At 44.1% G+C, this 20,426-nt stretch overlaps 3 protein-coding genes across 3 annotated transcripts; 2 read left to right on the forward strand and 1 right to left on the reverse strand.

Annotated features, from left to right (window-relative positions):
- Positions 1 to 1,891: 1,891 nt before the first annotated feature.
- On the forward strand, positions 1,892 to 3,870 carry ucn3l (urocortin 3, like). Its single transcript, XM_040174866.2, has 2 exons — positions 1,892 to 2,031; positions 2,492 to 3,870. Exon 2 carries the CDS (start codon positions 2,500 to 2,502, stop codon positions 2,971 to 2,973), a length of 474 nt encoding a protein of 157 aa, XP_040030800.1. The 5' UTR covers positions 1,892 to 2,031; positions 2,492 to 2,499; the 3' UTR covers positions 2,974 to 3,870.
- Positions 3,871 to 9,199: 5,329 nt separating this feature from the next.
- copg2 (COPI coat complex subunit gamma 2) lies at positions 9,200 to 16,732 on the forward strand. The gene is made up of 24 exons (XM_040174871.2): positions 9,200 to 9,731; positions 10,242 to 10,294; positions 10,405 to 10,485; positions 10,583 to 10,654; positions 10,778 to 10,857; positions 11,074 to 11,149; positions 11,282 to 11,374; positions 11,551 to 11,637; positions 11,759 to 11,916; positions 12,112 to 12,245; positions 12,354 to 12,421; positions 12,635 to 12,823; positions 13,048 to 13,143; positions 13,300 to 13,543; positions 13,741 to 13,816; positions 13,927 to 14,030; positions 14,163 to 14,288; positions 14,375 to 14,443; positions 14,571 to 14,752; positions 14,939 to 15,068; positions 15,517 to 15,614; positions 15,744 to 15,882; positions 16,120 to 16,218; positions 16,379 to 16,732. The coding sequence occupies exons 1-24, from the start codon at positions 9,695 to 9,697 to the stop codon at positions 16,507 to 16,509; spliced, it is 2,622 nt and encodes an 873-aa protein (XP_040030805.1). The 5' UTR covers positions 9,200 to 9,694; the 3' UTR covers positions 16,510 to 16,732.
- A 22-nt stretch (positions 16,733 to 16,754) lies between these two features.
- On the reverse strand, positions 16,755 to 20,161 carry mest (mesoderm specific transcript). The gene is made up of 12 exons (XM_040174872.2): positions 19,823 to 20,161; positions 19,302 to 19,499; positions 19,017 to 19,096; positions 18,856 to 18,933; positions 18,636 to 18,772; positions 18,455 to 18,513; positions 18,338 to 18,378; positions 18,176 to 18,246; positions 18,004 to 18,105; positions 17,835 to 17,911; positions 17,384 to 17,447; positions 16,755 to 17,280 (listed from the first exon to the last, which is right to left on the reverse strand). The coding sequence occupies exons 2-12, from the start codon at positions 19,453 to 19,455 to the stop codon at positions 17,163 to 17,165; spliced, it is 981 nt and encodes a 326-aa protein (XP_040030806.1). The 5' UTR covers positions 19,456 to 19,499; positions 19,823 to 20,161; the 3' UTR covers positions 16,755 to 17,162.
- Between the last annotated feature and the right edge of the window lie 265 nt (positions 20,162 to 20,426).

The raw sequence follows: 20,426 nt of genomic DNA on the forward strand, positions 1-20,426 counted from the left end.
TACAGAATTGGCTTACCTCATTTAAAAAGGTAATACAAGACAAAGACACAACTCCAGAAATATTACAGATAAATTAACTAAAACTCTTTAGTTTTGAAGATGTAATGTTCATGTTGGACCAACGCTCATATGAGTCAATTCTGGAAAAAGTTCAAACAAATTTGGCTCCATCAAGAAAGAGTTGCCTAACTTTTTAGAAATAAGATAAGATGTCCCGTGTCACATGACTAACAACAACCCATCCAGCATAGTAATTATTTTTCCATTGAAAATGAAGAGGGGCAATTAATTCCGTTGCAAAGATCAACCGCAGAGTACACACAAGAGTGGGAGGACATCTTATCGGACCTTGTGTCACAGACTGTGATTGCTCCTGCTGTGGAGACTTAGTCATAATAATCCTGCGAAGAAGTTGCTCAGCTTGACCCGACACCCCTCGCTCCTCTGTCAACTTGGTTTTGACATGCGGTAATCTGTCACTTTGGGTGGTTCCCATGGCGTGCGTTGTGTGGACACCGGTTTTAATTAAAACACAATGTTCTTTGGGACTGATGGCTTCACTCTTCTTTTGAAATTAAATATACATGCAGCATGCAAATCATAGACAGTGCCGAAGCCTCGCTGACCCTTTTATTATGCATGTCACACATAGCGAAAGTGGTGACTTTTAAAGTAGTTTATGAGCTGTTACTATTGAATTGATTAATGGGTAATAACCTGTTGTCTAACAATGACTGCGTAAAGGTATTAGTAATGTTTCAACTATTAAAACTGGAGTTTCTGAATGTTTATTGGGCATCGAGATGCCCATGTCATGTACTGACTTAAAATGTACGTTCTGCAGACATGATGGAATATTCGGAAGTGCTAAAAAAGGAAAAGCAATGTCTTTCTGGAAAGGATGACAACCAGCTAAATCAAATCAATGCAGGAGTTTTTATTTACTACATCAAAAAGGTGCTTAATTTGTGTTTCCAAATTGGGCTATGAGAGATATTTGTTTGAATTGTTTATTAACCTGCTGGCTACTTTCTTGATTGATTGGTTTTGAACAAGTAATCCGCAATTTAAGACGACGTATTCAAATAGCTGGTTTTGTTCAACAGTGAAATATTTATTTAATTTCAATTATCATAAAAAATCAAACCCAAAAGTTTGAAAATATCAGACTTTTTTTTATATAATTAAAAACATTTGTTTTGTATATCAGAATAGTAGCTGACTGCTTGACTGATCTATTCATTAATTAAGTCAGTCAATTTATTGTAAAAAAAAAATGTATCCTTTAAGTGGAGACCATTTCTAATCGCAGTATGTCTGATTAAATGTCACATAAATCAAACAATGTAAGAGCAGGAAACTCAGTACAACTTTATTGCAAACGTTTTAAATGCTTCCTGTATGTCCAAGGTCCTGACTAGGAGCTGTCCGTGGTTCTGAATGGGAGCTTGGACCTGACTATGAACTCTCCTCTTTTCGATTCAGTATCGCTGTCCATGGTGCTAAATACGAGCGGACTACGATGATGAACAATAGCGACTACAAAAGTAATAGTGAAAATGTCTTTGATTGGCCCGCACAGTCTGAATTTGAGAAACCGTCACGTGGAGGGTAAAAAAATATATATTTTTAAAAGTCTCGGGAGAAGAAAAAAAGTTTGTCTTTGCGTATCTTTGCTCGTGATGTCTAACCAACGTGATGTCATGTTAACAAATGTTTTTCTTTGTGCTCACCACTACATCACTGCATCACCGCCAATGGGATACTTGACATGTCATCGGGATGACGTCATTGCTGGCGTAGGGCTGCAGTTTGATGGCTCCTACTAAACGAATGCACTGGCAATGGATGAGCAAGACACGCTGCTGGTCCCACACTGCGCTCTGCTGACCTCCGCACACGTTCATCGGTGCAGCCGAATCTCTTATCGCAGTTTTTACCTTCAGAGGAGTTCTGCCTGTTGTTGTTTTTTTTTCTTGCAGGTGTGTGGTGACCCTTTTTTATTGTATTATTGACCCTAGGACACGAGTGGTAAGTTTTAACGAAAATGATTAATCCCATGGTTTTGTCTTTAAACTGTTGCTCTATGCGGTACAACATGAATAATAACCATAGGCTTGGACACTTTCTGAAGACACAAGCTAAACGCGCTTTATCGAAAGTGAAACGAAATCTTTTTTTTCCCCTTAGACTCTATTTTTGAATGCGAGGTGCATGTAAAACTGTTATGTAGACTATTTTGCTCAACTTTAATGCAGACTACCGTGTTTATTTATTGTGAGAGCAGTGTTAAGATTGATTACAGCTTATTTTGAAATCCAAACATGTATTCTCACCGCCGTTTCTCTTACTTCCTTTGATATTAATACACTCAATGCTCTAAAACATGACAACGCTTGTGTACACTTACGTGTTGTGGGGATGTTAAATACAGAAGAAGAAAAAAAAACATAAAGTAAACATTTCTCTCCGATGTCCCTCTGTCCTGCAGGACACAGCATGCTGTCCTCGCTGAAGACCCTGCTGCTGCTGTCGGTCCTGTGCGCGCCGACCTCCGGTCTGTGCTTGCGCCTCTACCGCACGCGTTACGACCTCGTGTGCGACGACCAGACGGCAGTCGGGGTCCGGAGCCCCTTGGACGGCTGGGGGTCCCTCCTGCAGTCCGCAGAGTATCTCTCCTCCTCCTCATCCTCTTCCTCCTCCTCCACGTCTTCTTCTTCTTCTTCCGCCGAATCCAGCCGGGAGAAAAGGACTTCAAGTCCCGCGAACTACCGCTTCACGAGCCGAACGAAGCTCAGGGGCCAAATGCTACGCAACAGCAGCAAAGCGGACCGCAGGAGCAGGCTGACCCTGTCCCTCGACGTCCCGACCAATATCATGAACGTCCTCTTTGACGTCGCCAAGGCCAAAAACATGCGCGCCAAAGCAGCCCAAAACGCGCGCCTGTTGGCGCAGATCGGACGCAGGAAGTGAACGCGATGGACCTCTGAGATGTGACAGCCGTGACCAGTGTTGGCCTCCTCGTTACTCGAATGTAATGAATTGCTTCGTATTCACGTTTACATTAGGCTATTTGCATTGATTTGTTTCTCCGGGGGGAAGATTTCTTTCCACGGAGGTAAAGAAAGCCTTTCCAATATATTTGAGTTGCGCTCGTGTTAAAGGTGCTTTGAAAGTCGTCTCGCCAGAGAAACCTCTATCCTGGACAATAAATAATGTCAGCTAATGAAACTCTGTGACTAAAAGTATGATGATATCTACATTTTTGGAAAACTGAGCATTCGAATAGTGCATTATAGCTAAAAAAATATATCTATATATATGAAAACTGTAAAATTAACGTTCTTTACCCTCATTTGACTTTTAAAGTTGTACTCTGATGGTTAAAACATTCATTTATTTGAGGATAATACATCTTTTCCTATCTCTATTGGAAATATTGAAGCAACAAATTGACTATCTTTATTAAAAGTTAAATACAATCAAGAGAAATATTTCATTTGTATCAAGAGGGCAACAACAAATCACACGATTTTGAAATTGTCTTACCCTCCAGACGCCATTCAAATCTGAAAGGTTGCATCAAAGCAAGACCAGCCGGTACATTTTCTTTCCAATGTTGGACTAAACAAAGCTGCTTCATTTATTCGTCTATTGAGAGGTTTGCTTCTTCAGAGGTTCGTGGGAACCTTTAATGAATCCAAATCCTACTGTGGAAAATTAACGTGACAAAAACACAAAACTGAACAATGACTCAGATTATGTAAAATTAAGTTTACAGTAAAATTGTGAATGCATGAGATTATATGTTTTCATCACATATCTGTTATTTTTATACTCAAAATAAAGGATTATTTTTCCGCAAATAGAGCCGATGTGAACTATGTTTGTCTTTTTCATCTGCACCATTTTGAACCATGGTAGCCATGAAATAGTCCTATTTAATCCCTCCTCTGCTATCGGTCTTAATAATAGCCCAGTGGATACATCAGCATTTAGAATAGCCGAGGCTATTATCATACGATATGACCATATCAAGTGTCAGTGGATGAGAAGTTTGTTTTTGTCTGTGTCTAAACTTGTGGTCACATTGTTCCTCTGTATCACACAAGGCACTGCCATGTCGACATCTTGTGGACATTTGACCTAAAACACACCGTGTTGTGTTTCAGCCCTGTTGGTGTGCTACTGGTCTGGTGAATACGTTTAGAGTGTTCTTAATACCCTCCATGTAAATTCTGTCCTCTTATTGGTTAGGAAACAGTCAAAGCGGTAAACAGCTCTCAACAGGTGTCCAATAGCTCCAAAGTATTTGGGAACACTAGAAAAAGATTAAATTAATCAAAGCCAACCTGCATTGCAGCATATAAGCAGTGGTTGTTTTTTTAAAGTTTTTTTATTTATTTAATATTTTTACACTTTTTTAATCAACCTGCCATGCTTAGTCCAAAATGTAGTCTACCCGGTTGGTACTTTGCATTACATTACATTACAGGTCATTTAGCAGACGCTTTTATCCAAAGCGACTTACATTACACTTTAAACCCATGGCTTTTTTCTCATTTTTGCCCGGGGAGCAATTAGGGGTTAGGTGTCTTGCTCAGGGACACTTCAACATGGAACATGAGACAGCCTGGACTCGAACCACCAACCTTGTGCTTCCCAGCACACCTTTTCTAACCCCTGCGCCACAACCCCGTGGCAGTGGTACTGACATGCAACACACACACACACACACACACACAATATATATAGAGAGAGAGGGCATTGAATGGGAAAGTCATTTTTTCTAAATTATTTTCTGATACATCAAATACGGAATATGTAAGTGTTTGTATGTTTTTAACTGTATTTGATTTCAGATATTGCATTCCCCAAAAACTGATACAGTGATTAGTTTTATTTGGAATTTGAGTGACAGAATAATGTAATGTTTTTTATATGTGTCACCAATGCTAGCGAAAGACACACATGTACTGTTTTAAGCCTAGTTTATGCTTCTGCGTTTTCAGAGCGACGCAGACGCAAGACCCACCTTGCGTGTCCCTTGCGTGCTTTTTCACACCTCCTTCCCGCGCGGCACCCGTGAATTCTTCAGCTAAAATCCCTAAACCAAAACCCATTCATTCTCTATGGTAGTGCTAAACCACCACGGATGTAATATACCTTTGGCCACCGGTGGCGCTGTTGTGCGGACCGAGCGTTTACCCGGATGTAAAGCGTTTCTCCGGACATTCTCGTCAGTCTACCCGGGAAAGAGCACCGAAGCGACGGTGCACCTTCGTCGGACCTCGCGCTGTGAGGAAGTCACTAAGCAGTAAGTCAATGACCTATAATGTGTAATAATTATTCAGATAAATATGCAGCGTTTGCTGCTGTACGTCATTTAACACATATTCTCATTAGCTATTCATCTTATACTATTTAAACATTATATACATTATTCCAGGCTGCCCCATGTTCCATGTCGAAGTGTCCCTGAGCAAGACACCTAACCCCTAATTGCTCCCCGGGCAAAAATGTGAAAAAGCCATGGGTTTAAAAGTGTAATGTAAGTCGCTTTGGATAAAAGCGTCTGCTAAATGACCTGTAATGTAATGTAATGTAATATACTGTAAACGTACTTAGAGAACAGCCAGCTATAAATGTCTTTAGCTGTAAATACTAACAATATAGTATATGTTACACTATACCCTGTATATTTATTATGCTAATAATATATTGTATATTACATTAAATTCTGTATACATATTATGCACGTACTGAGAGAATAGTAAACTATTAACGTCGTTAGCCATAAATACTGTACTTTAGTACAAGTGTCATGTCTATAAATGCATTTATGTTAGTGTCACGCCACATGTTAGTTTATAGTTGTGTTCACGTGTGTTTGACTGCATTAATTACTATTTGCATATCACAGACGTTACTCAACTAATAAATGAGGATCTTGTAATAGATCAGAAAGTCAGTCAAATGTAAACACATTAATGCCTCAATGATTAGGATAATATATGATATATTTGGCATCACGACTAGTTTTATTCTTTCATTAAAGTTCATTTTGATGCTAAGTCCCTGAAGCCCATGGGACTGGCACAGCGCTACAGTGCTGCAGGCATAGAAAAGGCACAATACCAGTGGGTAGACAGGTAAATTATATCAATATTTCTGACCATCATTGTTGACACAAACAGCTCATAGTCACAACTTAGATTACTTTTTATTTTTTTCAGTTTAATTAAAGAAAATCCCTTTGCATTCAATTTTATTTTGATGACCATATACACTGGAGCACACATGGTGGTCTATATGACTGCTGTCACATTGATGGCTTTCCTTTTATTTTTTCTTTCAGGGATTGCTGTGTTGCATTCAAGGTGGCAGAGTCGTTTGCAGGAAAGCATCTGAAATGGGATTCTTGGAGAACAACAGATGCAATTGTTTCCGATGTCACTTCTGGTAACTGCTTCCAGGTCTCGTTGTCGACCCTGAGTTACGCACTTTTGACAGAAAGTTGTTTCGTGGTCTCGGTGAGCTTCAGAGATAAACCCTCGTTCTCCCTGATCTGTCTCATCCAGAGCCTCTGTCTTGATCTTTAGCAGTTTGTCTTCTTCTTCCAACTGGTGGTTGTTGGTCTGCTGCTTGTGCAGCTCCTCTTGAAGAGAAACGTTGGTGGACAGTAACCCTGTTACTTCAGACTTCAAGGACTGTTGTTGGTGATCCAGTTCTTTGAATGTCTTTTCCTCCAGATCGTTATACTTCTGCTGCCAGGTCTCGTTGTTGACCGTGAAGTTCAGCACTTTTGACAAAGAGTTGTTCGGCGTACTCATCATTGCTTCAGAGACAAACCCTTGTTCTCCCGGATGAAGTCTGAAAACTTCTTTCTGTTCTTGTCAACCATCTGCTCATAGGCAAGATCTTTGCCTTTTAACAGGTTGGTCAAACTGTACTTCCCAGTTTCAGTGTGAGCAGTGAGTTCGCTCACCTTCCTTTTCAGGTAGTGCACTTCATTCTGGCCACGAGAAAGTGCCATGTTCACATTGTATCCTGTAGGAGGAGTCCCGAGAAGTGAAGCGCCAGCTCCAATTCTCTGGTTGTTTTCCCGGTACATGTTAAATAACACTTGTGTAGTCTTTAAAAAGAATGATGGTATCTTTAAAAAGGCTGGTGGGATGCCTGTAAGTAGGCTGGGAGCCTTAATAAAGGCTGTTTGTTTGTTTGCCGGTTAACGACTCGATGTGGTCTTTGAAGAATGGTGATATATCCATCGAAAGGCTACTTAAGTCTTGGTAAGGACAAACGTCGGTGATTAATTCTCTCACCAAAAAAATCTGCAGGTGTTCAGTTCTGTGGTCAGAATCGCAATGAACAGATGAATCTAATTTGTATGGAACTTGGCCCTGAAAATTTCATTCCATTGTCATAGAGTGGACTCAGAGACAACAGAATGGAAAATACAACAAAACCCACTTTGTGTGGTTTTATATATATATATATACATATATATATATATATATATATATATAAATAATATATTTATCTTCAGCTTTTGTTTGTGTTTTGTTTGTGTTCTGCTTCCAACTGCTGCCAGGTTTCGTTGTTGACCCTCCTTTACACCTTGCCTTGTCCACTCAGCTCCAGCCCTCTAATTGATTTTCTATTGATTGGGGGATGAATGAAATTGCACTCAGTGAACTGCGTCTCTTGCCTCACCGAGTAAATTTACCTGTGTGCCTTGTGCTTCCCAGATTATTTCTCGGGGTGAATTTCCCCGGGCGGCATTGTTGGTTTCTTAATTTGGTTTAATTTCCCTTTTACACCCTATCCTCCCCCACATCCGCTTTAGTGGAGAGTGGCGTTTTGAGGTCGGAGGAGTGTTTGTCGGACGTGGCAGCTGTGGAAACATCTGTGTCTGCACCCACGTCGGGGCTGACTTTTTGAGCAGCAGAAGGAGCAAATTCAGATAGAAAAGATTCGGCGGAAAAAATGAAACTAGACTTTGTCACGGTGTGGTTTCACTTCCTGTTGTATTTTGTAGTTTTCTGCCACTCGTGTCCCCGGGTAACTTCACTTCCTGCCTTGTCCCGTCATCCCCTGTGATCGTCTAATAGTTTCCACCTGTGTCCAATCACCTGCACCTCCCTTGTGTATTTAAGCCATGTGTCTCCTGTGTCACTTGTCGCGTCATTGTCTTTCGCCACGCATGTCCGTGTCTCTTGAGTTGCATGCCTGTGTGTTTTTGCCCCTTGGCCTTTTGATTTTTGACCTTTGACTATTAAAGTCCCTTTTGTTTTGAACTCTGCGTCTTGAGTCCTGCCTCCACCCTCACCCCCTGACAGACTTGCAGCAGTATAAATTGAGTTTATTTGTGACGGTAAACTTTCAGTGTCTGTTCTGAGTCTGTGCGGGTTGTGTTCGATGTCCGCGCTAATTTGCGTTTAATGCCCAAATTCAATGAGAAGGATCCTGATACGTTTTTCACTTTGTTTGAGCGTATTGCAGATGCAAGAAATCGGCCTGATGCTTCAGTGCGTACGGGACCTGTTCCTCGTACGTGGTTCAACCAAGTCGATCAAATGTCCGATTATCCAGCTCAAATGACCGAAACGATTGACATCAGGCTATCCCGGTTCCTCGACGGCGGATCGGCCCTCGAACCGTCTCGTTAGTTTGAACCAGATGTCAATCATCAGGATAATCGTTTTACGTCGGAAGGCGGAAGAGTCGATCGCCGAAACCAGGATTTTTTAACAGTATAACGGCAAACAAACTTAAAGGAAGGGCATATTCTTTCTCCGCCGACGAGCAGGAGATGATCATGAACACATATCTGGAGGAGATAATATGTTAATTTGAATCATTTCTATCGGATGAATGAGAAAGAGAGAGGCCTAAAAATCCAACTTCTCTGTTGTAGTTTGGGGTGAAAAACATGGTGGGGTTCTCATAAATTATGTGAATTAAAGGCTTGTTGATGTCCATTGACTTTCACTTTTCAAAGGTTTGCAAATGGAATAATAAGGATTTTGTTTAATGGATTTCTAAAATAATTTGCCATCTGTGAAACAAAAAGTACACAAAATGCAAACAAATGTGGACACGATGACAATGCCATTTTAAATGAATCTTGTATTGAACCCCATTGGTATGGTTATCTTTTGTGAGTCACTCTTCAGTACAAACACAACACCAACAAGTGATTGTGTCTCAGAGGAAACTGCTCCTCTTTGACAGAATCCTTCACTTCTCTTCCGACGCAGTCCATCCAGCTTATTGTCATTATCTCAGCGCACAACCACGGCCACCTCAACCTCAACCTGGAGGCTGTGTGGGGCCCTGAGCGACTGACAGCCTGGCCTCCAGCAGCTTTCTCCATGTCCTCCGTGGCTCGGACGGCGCTCTTACAGCAGCAAAACAGCTGTCGTGGTCCAGCAGATGGGGCCATTAGACCCTGCACAATCCACACAAGGTTGAGTTTTTTAAGGCGATCTATTGTTTTGGTCGAAGGGTTGTTTGGTTGTCAGCAGCGACCCCTGCTGGACGTGGCCCGGAAGGGGTTTGACGTATGTTCCGGTGACGTGGACTCATCAACCGGAACTGAGTTCTCATTTTGGCTACGTGGAAGTAGCTTCTCTTATGATCAAGGCTGAGACCGTCCGTCGCCCTCATCGGTCAGCTCCATACCGACATAATGATTAAGAAATTCGATAAGAAGGACGAAGAGTCTGGTAAGATTGGGCCGCTTTTCTTTTAATAATTGAGAGTTTTCAAAAATTGTAAAGAATGTCTGGACTGACAAACTATTGGACGCCGTGGAAGCTAACGCGGGGCTAGCCTGTCACAGCTAGCTGACTAGCTGAAGTCACGTTAATACTTGTTCGTTAACCGTTGCTTACAGATTATTTTTTTCATATGACTCGTTATGCTTCTCTAATACAACCTGCTTTGCATTCATATTATAATTGTTAAACGGTTGTATTTCACGCTACGATAACACTAACACCTTACGTAAGCGAAGCCTAGCGTTAGCATTGCAAGCTAGGCAGTGTCAGCTGGATGTTTGTGATGTTAGTTTTCCTAACATGAACATACGTTTTACCCACTTAGTTGATACACGTAGCTTAAGCTGGTATCAAAATATTTCCCGTGTGTCGACTTTGAATAGAGTTAGACGACAAGGGTTTAACTGCTCCGACGTCTCACTCCGTTACTGTTTTTTTTTGTTGTTGCATTTTTAGGAAGTGGGTCGAACCCTTTCCAGCATCTGGAGAAGAGTGCCGTGCTGCAGGAGGTACATCACTCCCTTGCAATATGGCTTTGGACCTGCGCTGCACAAGTATAAGCCAAAGAAACGACAGCCTTCCCACTGCCGAGAAATAACGTGTCCCTCCTCGTTCACAGGCGCGTATCTTCAACGAGACCCCCATCAATCCGAGACGATGCCTCCACATTCTCACCAAGATCATCTACCTCCTCAACCAGGTAAAATGTTGTTAATTGGACGTCTTTATATCTGTCTACCAATGTTAAGCCCCCCCCCCTCCTCTCCCCAATCACTCACATGGCTCTGTTTATAAAGGGAGAGCATTTTGGGACCACAGAGGCCACAGAGGCCTTCTTCGCGATGACCAGGCTCTTTCAGTCCAATGACGTAAGTTAATATTCATTCGTTTTGGATTTAGACTATGGTTTAGCCCCAAGCTGCATGGCATCGGTCCGTATGGAGTAATACAATACAGATGCTCTAGGCTTAAACTCTTTATTTTACCCTCAGCAAACCCTGAGGAGGATGTGTTACCTGACCATCAAAGAAATGGCCAACATCTCCGAGGATGTCATTATTGTCACTAGCAGGTTTGTACCATGACGTTTAAAGCCTTTGTGTCCGTCATCGTTGTGAAAAGACAAATATGTCTCCCAGAAAGTGTCTTATCTTCAGAGCAGAGTGTTGTTGTAGTAATGCAGTGTTATTTTCCAGTGTGTAAAAACGATTTCTTGTGTTTTTACTACATTTGACAGTTAAAATTATTAATTTCAACAAATACTTCTCTTTTGTGTGGTATTTTACAGCTTGACTAAAGACATGACAGGGAAGGAAGATGTTTACCGAGGACCTGCTATCAGAGCCCTCTGCAGGATTACAGATGTGAGTCCCCATTTGCTATATCTCCTTCTTTTTCCTGTCTCCCCATCTCTTCCTTAATCTTGTCATCTCATTTAAGAACGAAATGAATGAATGCTTTACTCATTTGTTATGTTGTTCTTGTCTTATCCACAGTCAACAATGCTGCAAGCCATCGAGCGATACATGAAACAGGCTATTGTCGACAAGGTCCCCAGTGTCTCCAGCTCAGCCCTGGTCTCCTCTCTGGTAAATAAAAATATATATTACTTACAAATCAAAATGATTTAAGTACAGTAAAAAAATGTTTTGCCTTATTTCCAAAACATAGAGATGTCTAAACGTTCATAATGGATTTGGATTTCTGTGATTGTTTATCATGTCATGTTTGGAGGCTAACCCTCTTTCTCTTTGTGCGTCTTCAGCACATGGTGAAGAGGAGCTATGACGTGGTGAAGCGTTGGGTGAATGAAGCCCAAGAGGCTGCCTCTAGTGACAACATCATGGTCCAGGTGGGTCACACAGACATTCATAGCACGTAAACTCATAGTATTGGCTGTCTTCTATTGTCATTATCTCACCGGTGTCTTTCCGGTTTTATTTCATATGTTTTGTGTGTTTCCTGTATTCCAGTACCATGCCCTGGGCCTGTTATATCACCTCAGGAAGAACGACCGTCTCGCCGTCACCAAGATGCTCAACAAGTTCACCAAGTCCGGCCTCAAGTCTCCCTTTGCCTACTGCATGCTCATCAGGATCGCCAGCAAACTGCTGGACGAGACAGAGGGAGGGTGAGTTGGTTATTTTATGCTCAAGTAGAAACACACGAGGACATCTGGGTACTTGCCTCGTCGAGTTGATTTCCCCCGCTTATACAATATCTGTTGTCGTCTACGGTGCCGCTTAAAACGGAGACTAACACGCACAAACTGCATGGATTAGTTTTTAGTTTCTCTTTGAGTTGGTTATCCTGTCTCTGTTTTCAGCCACGACAGCCCCTTGTTTGACTTCATTGAGAGCTGCCTGAGGAACAAGAATGAGATGGTGGTGTATGAGGCTGCTTCTGCCATTGTCCATATGCCCAACTGTACTGCCCGCGAGCTGGCCCCTGCCGTGTCTGGTGAGTAGTTAACTCACTAATCACGTACCCTTTTCATCTCTTAACTGTCTAGTTGACTGAGGACAGAATGATGTGTTGGTGAGTCTCATTGTGAATGTCCTTCTGTAGTGCTGCAGCTCTTCTGCAGTTCCCCCAAAGCAGCCTTGAGATACGCTGCAGTCAGGACCCTCAACAAGGTACAGTTCCACCTTCATCCCTCCTTCACATGGCTTTCTTTTAATAATGGGCATAGACCACTTTAATTAGTCAAGTCACATGGCTAACAAACTGCATATGTAACTAGGTAGGTTCTCAGGGAAATGCCTACGGCATGACTGAAAGTGCTCTACTTAATAATTTTATTTGTCTTTGCAAAACACCCCCCCTGACATTTCATTTGTGTCCACTAGGTGGCCATGAAGCATCCATCCGCCGTGACTGCCTGCAACCTGGACCTGGAAAACCTGATCACCGACTCCAACCGCAGCATCGCCACGCTGGCCATCACCACTCTGCTCAAGACCGGCAGCGAGAGCAGCGTGGACCGACTCATGAAACAGATCTCCTCGTTTGTCTCGGAGATCTCTGACGAGTTTAAGGTCAGACACTGACTCCACACAACTTTAGGTTGAGAGTTGTTGTGTCTGAATGATTGATTTGGCTTTGTAGAGATACTTGTTGAGAATGTGTAAAAATAATGTGTTTTTTTTACAATTCACCCAAAAATATGACTTTCCAATATGAGATCCGGTGCTCTAACTTTTTTTATGGATGTTATCTTTGTTCTCATCTTTGTGTGCTGAATCGGTCTTGTTTATTTCAGGTGGTGGTGGTGCAGGCCATCAGCTCTCTGTGCCAGAAGTATCCCAGGAAGCACAGCGTCATGATGAACTTCCTGTCCAACATGCTCAGAGATGATGTGAGTTGATCATTAACAGACCGCTGAGCTTTACACTTTGTTCTGGGGAGTTGCTTCATCACTGCTGTCCTCATCCATATATAAAGAAAATGCTGTAATCACAGCTGAAATTGTTGTGTTAGCGGCTGGCAGTGAACTGGCGTCCTCTCCCCACAGGGTGGTTTCGAGTACAAACGGGCCATCGTGGACTGCATCATCAGCATCATCGAGGAGAACCCGGAGAGCAAGGAGACGGGCTTGGCCCACCTGTGCGAGTTCATCGAGGACTGCGAGCACACGGTGCTGGCCACGAAGATCTTGCACCTTCTGGGCAAAGAGGGCCCACGGACCCCTCAGCCCTCCAAGTACATCCGCTTCATCTTCAACCGAGTGGTACTGGAGAGCGAGGCCGTTCGCGCAGGTGAGACACAGCAGGACGCCGTAGGAGCTTCGATATTTACCACAGGGTTGCGTTTATGCGACTCCAGAGGCCAACTTCCAACGTCCCAGGGTCACGTCGGAGCTTAGCTCACGTTTTTCACGTCTTGTTCGTTAGTATTCACTCTATTTTCACTGCATTTCATAACCAGTTGAGACATTTGCTTCTTCCACCCTCAGCTGCCGTCAGCGCTTTGGCTAAATTTGGAGCTCAGAATGATGATCTGCTGCCAAGCGTCCTCGTTCTCATGCAGAGGTACTCGTTTACTTCCACTCGTTCTCACGGGACAATAAACCCCTACGTTTCATCTCTTTGATTGAATGAACATGTGCCATTCCGACTATAACACATGTCTGTTCTTGCAGGTGCATGATGGACAGTGACGACGAAGTGCGCGACCGCGCTACTTTCTACATGAACGTGCTACAGCAGAAGCAGAAGGCTCTGAACGCTGCCTATATCTTCAACGGTACACACAGTCTACTGTATAACGGTGTATGTGTATCATGCATACTAAGAGAGCAACTTGCGGGCCAAACACGCCGCAGGCGATGGCAGGAAAGTTAAAGTCAACGTCTCCCCTCTTGTGTGTGGCACTCAGGTCTGTCTGTTTCCATCCCCGGACTGGAGAAGTCCCTCCACCAGTACACCCTGGAGCCCTCAGAGAAACCTTTCGACATGAAGAGTGTCCCTCTGGCCACCGCTCCTATCACAGAGCACAAAACCGGTACGACAACATGCTGCCGACTCATCTGCACAAGGTTTTATTCCCCGCTGAGAAACCTAGTAATGTTTTATTTCATTTTCTCTAAGATATGGCCCCCATTGCCACGAGCAAATTGCCAGAGAAGTTGGCCCCGTCACGCCAGGACATTTATCAGGGTAAGGATTTGGACAGTCTTGTCTTCAGAATCAACATGATGATGTTGGACTTTCCCACTCAGTACTTGAATCGAATTACAGTCTTGTCCGTCGTCTTGCCTTCGTTGTAATCGGTCTTTACTCACAGAACAACTGGCAGCCATCCCAGAGTTCCAGGCTCTCGGCCCGCTCTTCAAGTCCTCTGAGCAGGTGCAGTTGACGGAGGCTGAGACGGAATACGTGGTGCGCTGCATCAAACACACGTTCGCCAGGCACATGGTGTTCCAGTTCGACTGCACAAACACCCTGAATGACCAGCTCCTGCAGAAGGTACTGGTGGAGAACTTGAACCTTTCCAGAGATCCATAGATATTTTTTTTTTTTGGACAAATAATTACTTGAAACCAAACAGTCGACAAAATATTTTAAATCCTTTTGAGCGTCTCAGACAGTAGTTGAACCGAAACATGTGAGCACATTTGAAACGAACGTCTGCCGCGGTGGTTTGTGTGTCAGGTGGTGGTGCAGATGGAGCCGTCGGAGTCCTACGAGGTGACCAACTACATCCCAGCCACCAGCCTCCCCTACAGTCAGCCCGGTTCCTGCTACACTCTGGTCCAACTGCCTGACGACGACCCCACCGCTGGTGAGAGCACTGGGATGTTATCAGGCCAGTGGGAGCGGTGACGGACAGCCAAATGTCACTCAGCTCGCAGCTAAAGAGCATTAATAGATTGACTTTTTATGACTGGGTTGAACACACTTGACTGTGACTACTATTGCTTTTTGACTTTTTGGCCACATCATACTTTGGTTTTATTTAGATTTATTTTTCAACGTACTGAACTATGTATTTCCTTTGGCATTATACGCTATGACTTTTCCAACACTATAATATGACGTTTCGTTGACACAACTTTTTCTGCTCTACTATGAGGTAATTTACCACTATTATTACTACTATATTACTATTTTTTTTTTTCAACATACTCTTAACAGCTTTTGACTGGCAAATTTAAATCGATCCCGAAATCGTATCGACTGAACATGAGAAGATTTAAGAAAATGTTTTTCTATGTCCTGTCTCTCCCCAGTGTCCTGTACGTTTAGTTGTACTATGAAGTACTTGGTCAAAGACTGCGACCCCAACACAGGAGAGCCGGACGATGACGGCTATGATGATGAATATGTGGTATGTGATCAACTTTCAAAACAAGGGAAAATTGAGCGTTTATTTCGTGCGCTTTGGTTCATGTAAATTATTTTATTTTGTTTTTCAACATCTTTCCTACTCGTTTGTCGCCGTCCCGTTCTGCTTTAGCTGGAGGATCTAGAGGTGACGGTTGCAGACCACATCCAGAAGGTTTTGAAAGCCAACTTCGGAGCAGCGTGGGAAGAAGTAGGAGATGAATTTGAGAAGGAAGAGACGTTTGCCCTGGCGTCTGTGCAAACTCTGGACGGTGAGTCAAGTGTTTAGCCTTAAATAATTATTGCAGAAAGCTCAACTTTTCAAGAAAGGTTTCTCTTAAAGTACAGTTTCAGCATGAACTAATATTTTACACTCTGGAATGAGGAGTTACTTTCAATGCTTTAATATTTTGAAAATAAGTGCTTTCAAAGATGCGCAAGGCATGTTGAGCGTTGCCATTGCGGCTCTACGCAGTCTTCTGTGACTCATCTGTGGGTTTCTTGTGCAGAGGCGGTGGGCAACATCATCAGCTTCCTGGGAATGCAGCCATGCGAGCGCTCCGACAAAGTCCCCGAAAACAAGAACTCTCACGTCCTCTTCCTCGCCGGTGGGTGTTGGCTGTCAAAATGGTTTTGCTCCTTGTTTGTATGCAGCATTAAGTCGTCTCCCATGGAGATTGAAGGTCAAATGACTACTGAGAATTTTGTGGATTTGAAAGCACGCTGTAGTACTGATGTGCCTCTGACGGCTCTCCCTCCGTCCTCCAGGAGTTTTCCGGGGATGTCACGACGTTTTGGTGCGTGCTCGCCTGGCCCTGGCCGACGGCGTCACCATGCAGGTGACCGTCCGCAGCAGCGAGGAGACTGTGGTCGACGTCATCCTTGCCTCGGTGGGCTAAAACGCAGCACGGGGCCTTTCGTCTCTGCACCACTTCATGCAAACTTGTCTTTCACATGACTTTTACACAGCTTTAAAAGTAAAAATGGTATAATAGTTTATCATGCCGACACCATCCAACGTGGATGTTTTACTTCTTCACTCTTTATACTGTCTGCTGCTCATGTTTTCTTTGCAGTACGAATATTCTTCTGTCAAATCCTCAATAAATTCTGTCTGTCAAAGTGCGTCACTCATTCAGACAGATTCTTACAAAACTAGTTTTAATTAAAGAAAAGCTGAGATCTAGGCATTTCATTGACATCAAGAGAAATGTAAAAAAATCATTCAGAATGGAGGGAATCAAAACAATGTCCTCCAGATATGTTCAATGATCACGCGGCAATTTCCAGGATCAGGTTGAAAACACTGTCACCTTCAGTTATTCACTTGCATTAGGTACAATTAATAAGGATTTTAGCTGAACATTGGACGGTTGTGATCTAGTCCGTCACTGGTAATCAAATATCATACTGATGCATAGGCCCTGGTTAAAACAGTCATGAAAGGTCTTGTTTCATATTACCTCAATAAAAATAAGTGCTGCAAACTACCAAATGCCTGCAAAGAGTGGGAATGAATCCACTAACATGGAGCGCCATACTTAGAAACCTCTCAGAAAGAGTGAATAAAATTAAAATATGCATTGAGGAAGCCGGTCGGATCTTCCAGCTGAGGATAGTGACTGATGTGTTCATCCAAAATGGTGAACGTCGACCTCTGGACCAGCTGCCTGCAGAAACAAGACTCGTAGTTAAGATCAGAAATTTTGTTCTGCCCAAGAAGACTGCTTCAGTGAAGCTGGGGTTGAAGAATAATACTGGGGGGTCACTCACTGATAAAGACGGATGAACTCAGGATGAGGGTTGACGGGGTCCAGGGGGCCGTAGATCATGTGCACTGTAAGACAAACAGGGTCACAAGAGGGTCACGGAGGACAAGTTGGAGGGAGGAACACAGAGAAATGGAGTGATAGTAAAGGAAGTCAAACAACATTCATCAACCTCAACATCTACTCACTGCCGAGGATTCAGGAGAAGCGGTTTAGAGACCCTGGTTAATGCCTTTCTAGCTACATCTGACATGAGGTCTTTGTGAGCAGTGGACACACACGTCCCTGCCCCCCCTCCTCCCTTCCTGCGTGTGGCATCACAGATGGACGACGAGGCTTCTCCTTGTAGGCTAAGCAGCTTAGAATCAGCGACTCTGCTCGAGGCGACTGAGCTAACACACCTCAAGGGACATTTAGCCACACACACACTTGTTGTGATCACTCTGTGGACTCACGTGGGACGATGGTGGAAGTGAGGGTGCCCACCCAACGCTCTCTGTGTTTTGATCTCTGGTTGATGAACTGCAGGATGCTGAGAGGGGGGGAAAAAAAGGAGACAAAATGAGTGACAAGGATCATCGAGGCCATTTGAATGCAAAGTAAACGCACACACAACACACACACCTGTCCAACACCAAGTTTCCATCGTTGTAGCGTAAACCTGTCCACATGTCCCAGAACTCGGCGTCAGTGGGCTGCGTGTACGGACCGAACACGTCTCCGATCCTACGAGTTCAGTTATCAGCAACATGAAGATCATGTCGCACAATTTGAAACAGTTCTGCGCTTGTTTTACCCTTTTTGGAAGATCTTATAGTTGGTGAGCCGCGTCAGAACTGGAGCCAGAAAACTAGAGTCCTTCAGAAGCTTTTGACGGCAGAACAAAAAAGGTGTCAATGAGAACTTTGACAGACAATATAACTTTGTTTCTTATAAGATAAACAGTACACGCGCTCACCGTCTGCAGCAGACGCGGGTAATGCGTTTCCGGGAATAATCCTGTTTGGGAATAAAAGAATCAGCACTGACCCGCCATCTACAACTTGACCCCCAAAACCAACGGGCGGCGCCGTACCTCCATTAGAGAGACACAGGCTGTTGATGATCAGGTGACCGGAGCGGTTCTGGTCGCTTCTGTTCGTGAGGAAAAGAGACAAACAGCAGATGGGAGGAGGGGAAAGTGTCATGGATACTGTTTTCTATAACGTCAACCTGAATATAGTCACACACACACACACACACACACATATAAATACCTGTAGAGCAACTCCAGCGCCACAGTGTCTCCGTAGTCATGGGAGACCAGATTCACTCGCTGGTTGCTCAGACCCAAGTGAGCCACCAGGGCCTCCACCACACTGGCCTGCTCGAAGATGGAGTACCGGTGGGGTCGCTGGGATGAGAAAAGAGTTAAGAGCAGCGAGAGGAAGAGGGAACCATGCAGGAAGTAGAAGCGCACAAAAAAAATGCACTCACTGGCTTGTCACTGAAGCCAAAACCCAGGAAGTCCAGCGCAACGACCCGATGGAAGCGCTGAGTGAGCGGCTCCCAGATCTGAGTAGAAGACAGAAACTTGGTCACTCGGTCAGACTTGCGGGCGACCTGTTACTTGGCTGCTGAGCGCGTGCGGTGGACACCTTGTTCCAGTCGAAGCTGGAGGTGGGGAAGCCGTGGAGCAGAATGACGACATCGGAGCTTCCCAGAGCGCCGTAGGAATCTGGGTTTTGAGGAGGAAAGAGAAAACAAAAACCGTGACGGGCACGCGTGGGGTTGCTCTTTTCCCCATTGGGGTCTGGACTGAGGGCTTTGGTGGCATCGTGTCATTGAATAAGTGATAACGATCCACCGTGAATCTGCACTGGTGTCAGTTGACGTGGGATGTGATGCAGCAGCACCTATAGCGTCCATGGAGGTCCTCCTACCTCTGTAGAAGATGTCCCTGCCTCTGAAGTGAAACGCCTCCCCGGCGTTGTGCCACTTCTGCAGGGACGGGGACAGCTGAGGGGGAGGGATGTGGAGGTAGACGGCCACCAGCGGGATGCAGATCAGACCCACATGAACCCACCACTCTCTCATCTTGTTGCTCAGCGGCGGGGGGAGGGTCTCATTCCTTATTGCCTCTGGAGGAGGACGGAGGTCACGAGCAAAGACAAGAGATAAAAGCACAGCAACAGCCACACGGCGGCGTAACGTGGAGGCGCAAAAAGAAGAAGAAAAGAAACGTGCACAGATGAGAGCAATGCGGCATGATAATCGGATGCGCATCGGCGCTCAGCTGTCAATTGAGGATTCAAATTAGCTCCAAACCGAGCGATCTCAAGGAGAGGGTCGATACCGTCCAACTCGCGAATGGCAAACGCAGCTTTAATCCTTCGATTACGCCGGTTCTACTGTAGGTTGTGTTTTTTTGTCTCATTATATACTTTGTATCATTCTTACTTACAGAAATGTCGCGACTTCGTGGTTCAGCGGACCTTCGGCCAGTGTTTAGAGTCCATTGCTGCGGGAGGAACACAATGCGGAGCCGAAAGGGAACGAGGGAGGGAGGAGAAGAGCGCGGACGCCTCACTCTGTGGTCACTTCCGGGTTCCTAAACTCGCGTTTATGGAGATTTATCCGCCAGGACAAGGAGACATTAGGTTATAATCTCTGCCCACACGGAGAAATCATTTCAGGGTACTTGGCGCAGGCCGTTTTTCAGATGCCAAGAAGCAAAGAGGGAGTGACTCATCTCAGCAGTGCACGATCTTTGTTAAGAGGCTGAAAGAGGACACCAGCGCCCTCTGCCGATGTGGTCGTGACATGACATGGGCATATTATTAAGCGAGGATCTTAGTTAATTACAATTTTTTACTTTTCTCAACATGTTATAAAATAACCTTTATTCAACAAGCTATAATATATATTTCACCTTATTGACATGATATACTAATACTTTATTCAACCTGCTGTATTGCCATACTTAACCTGTACAAACTATTGTCATGGTAAAAGCTGAGACTACACATTTCAAACTGTATAAATCACATCACTCCCCAACCAAAACT

This window comes from Gasterosteus aculeatus, chromosome 4 (genome assembly GCF_964276395.1).
Source record: "Gasterosteus aculeatus chromosome 4, fGasAcu3.hap1.1, whole genome shotgun sequence".
NCBI classification, from domain to species: Eukaryota; Metazoa; Chordata; class Actinopteri; order Perciformes; family Gasterosteidae; genus Gasterosteus; species Gasterosteus aculeatus.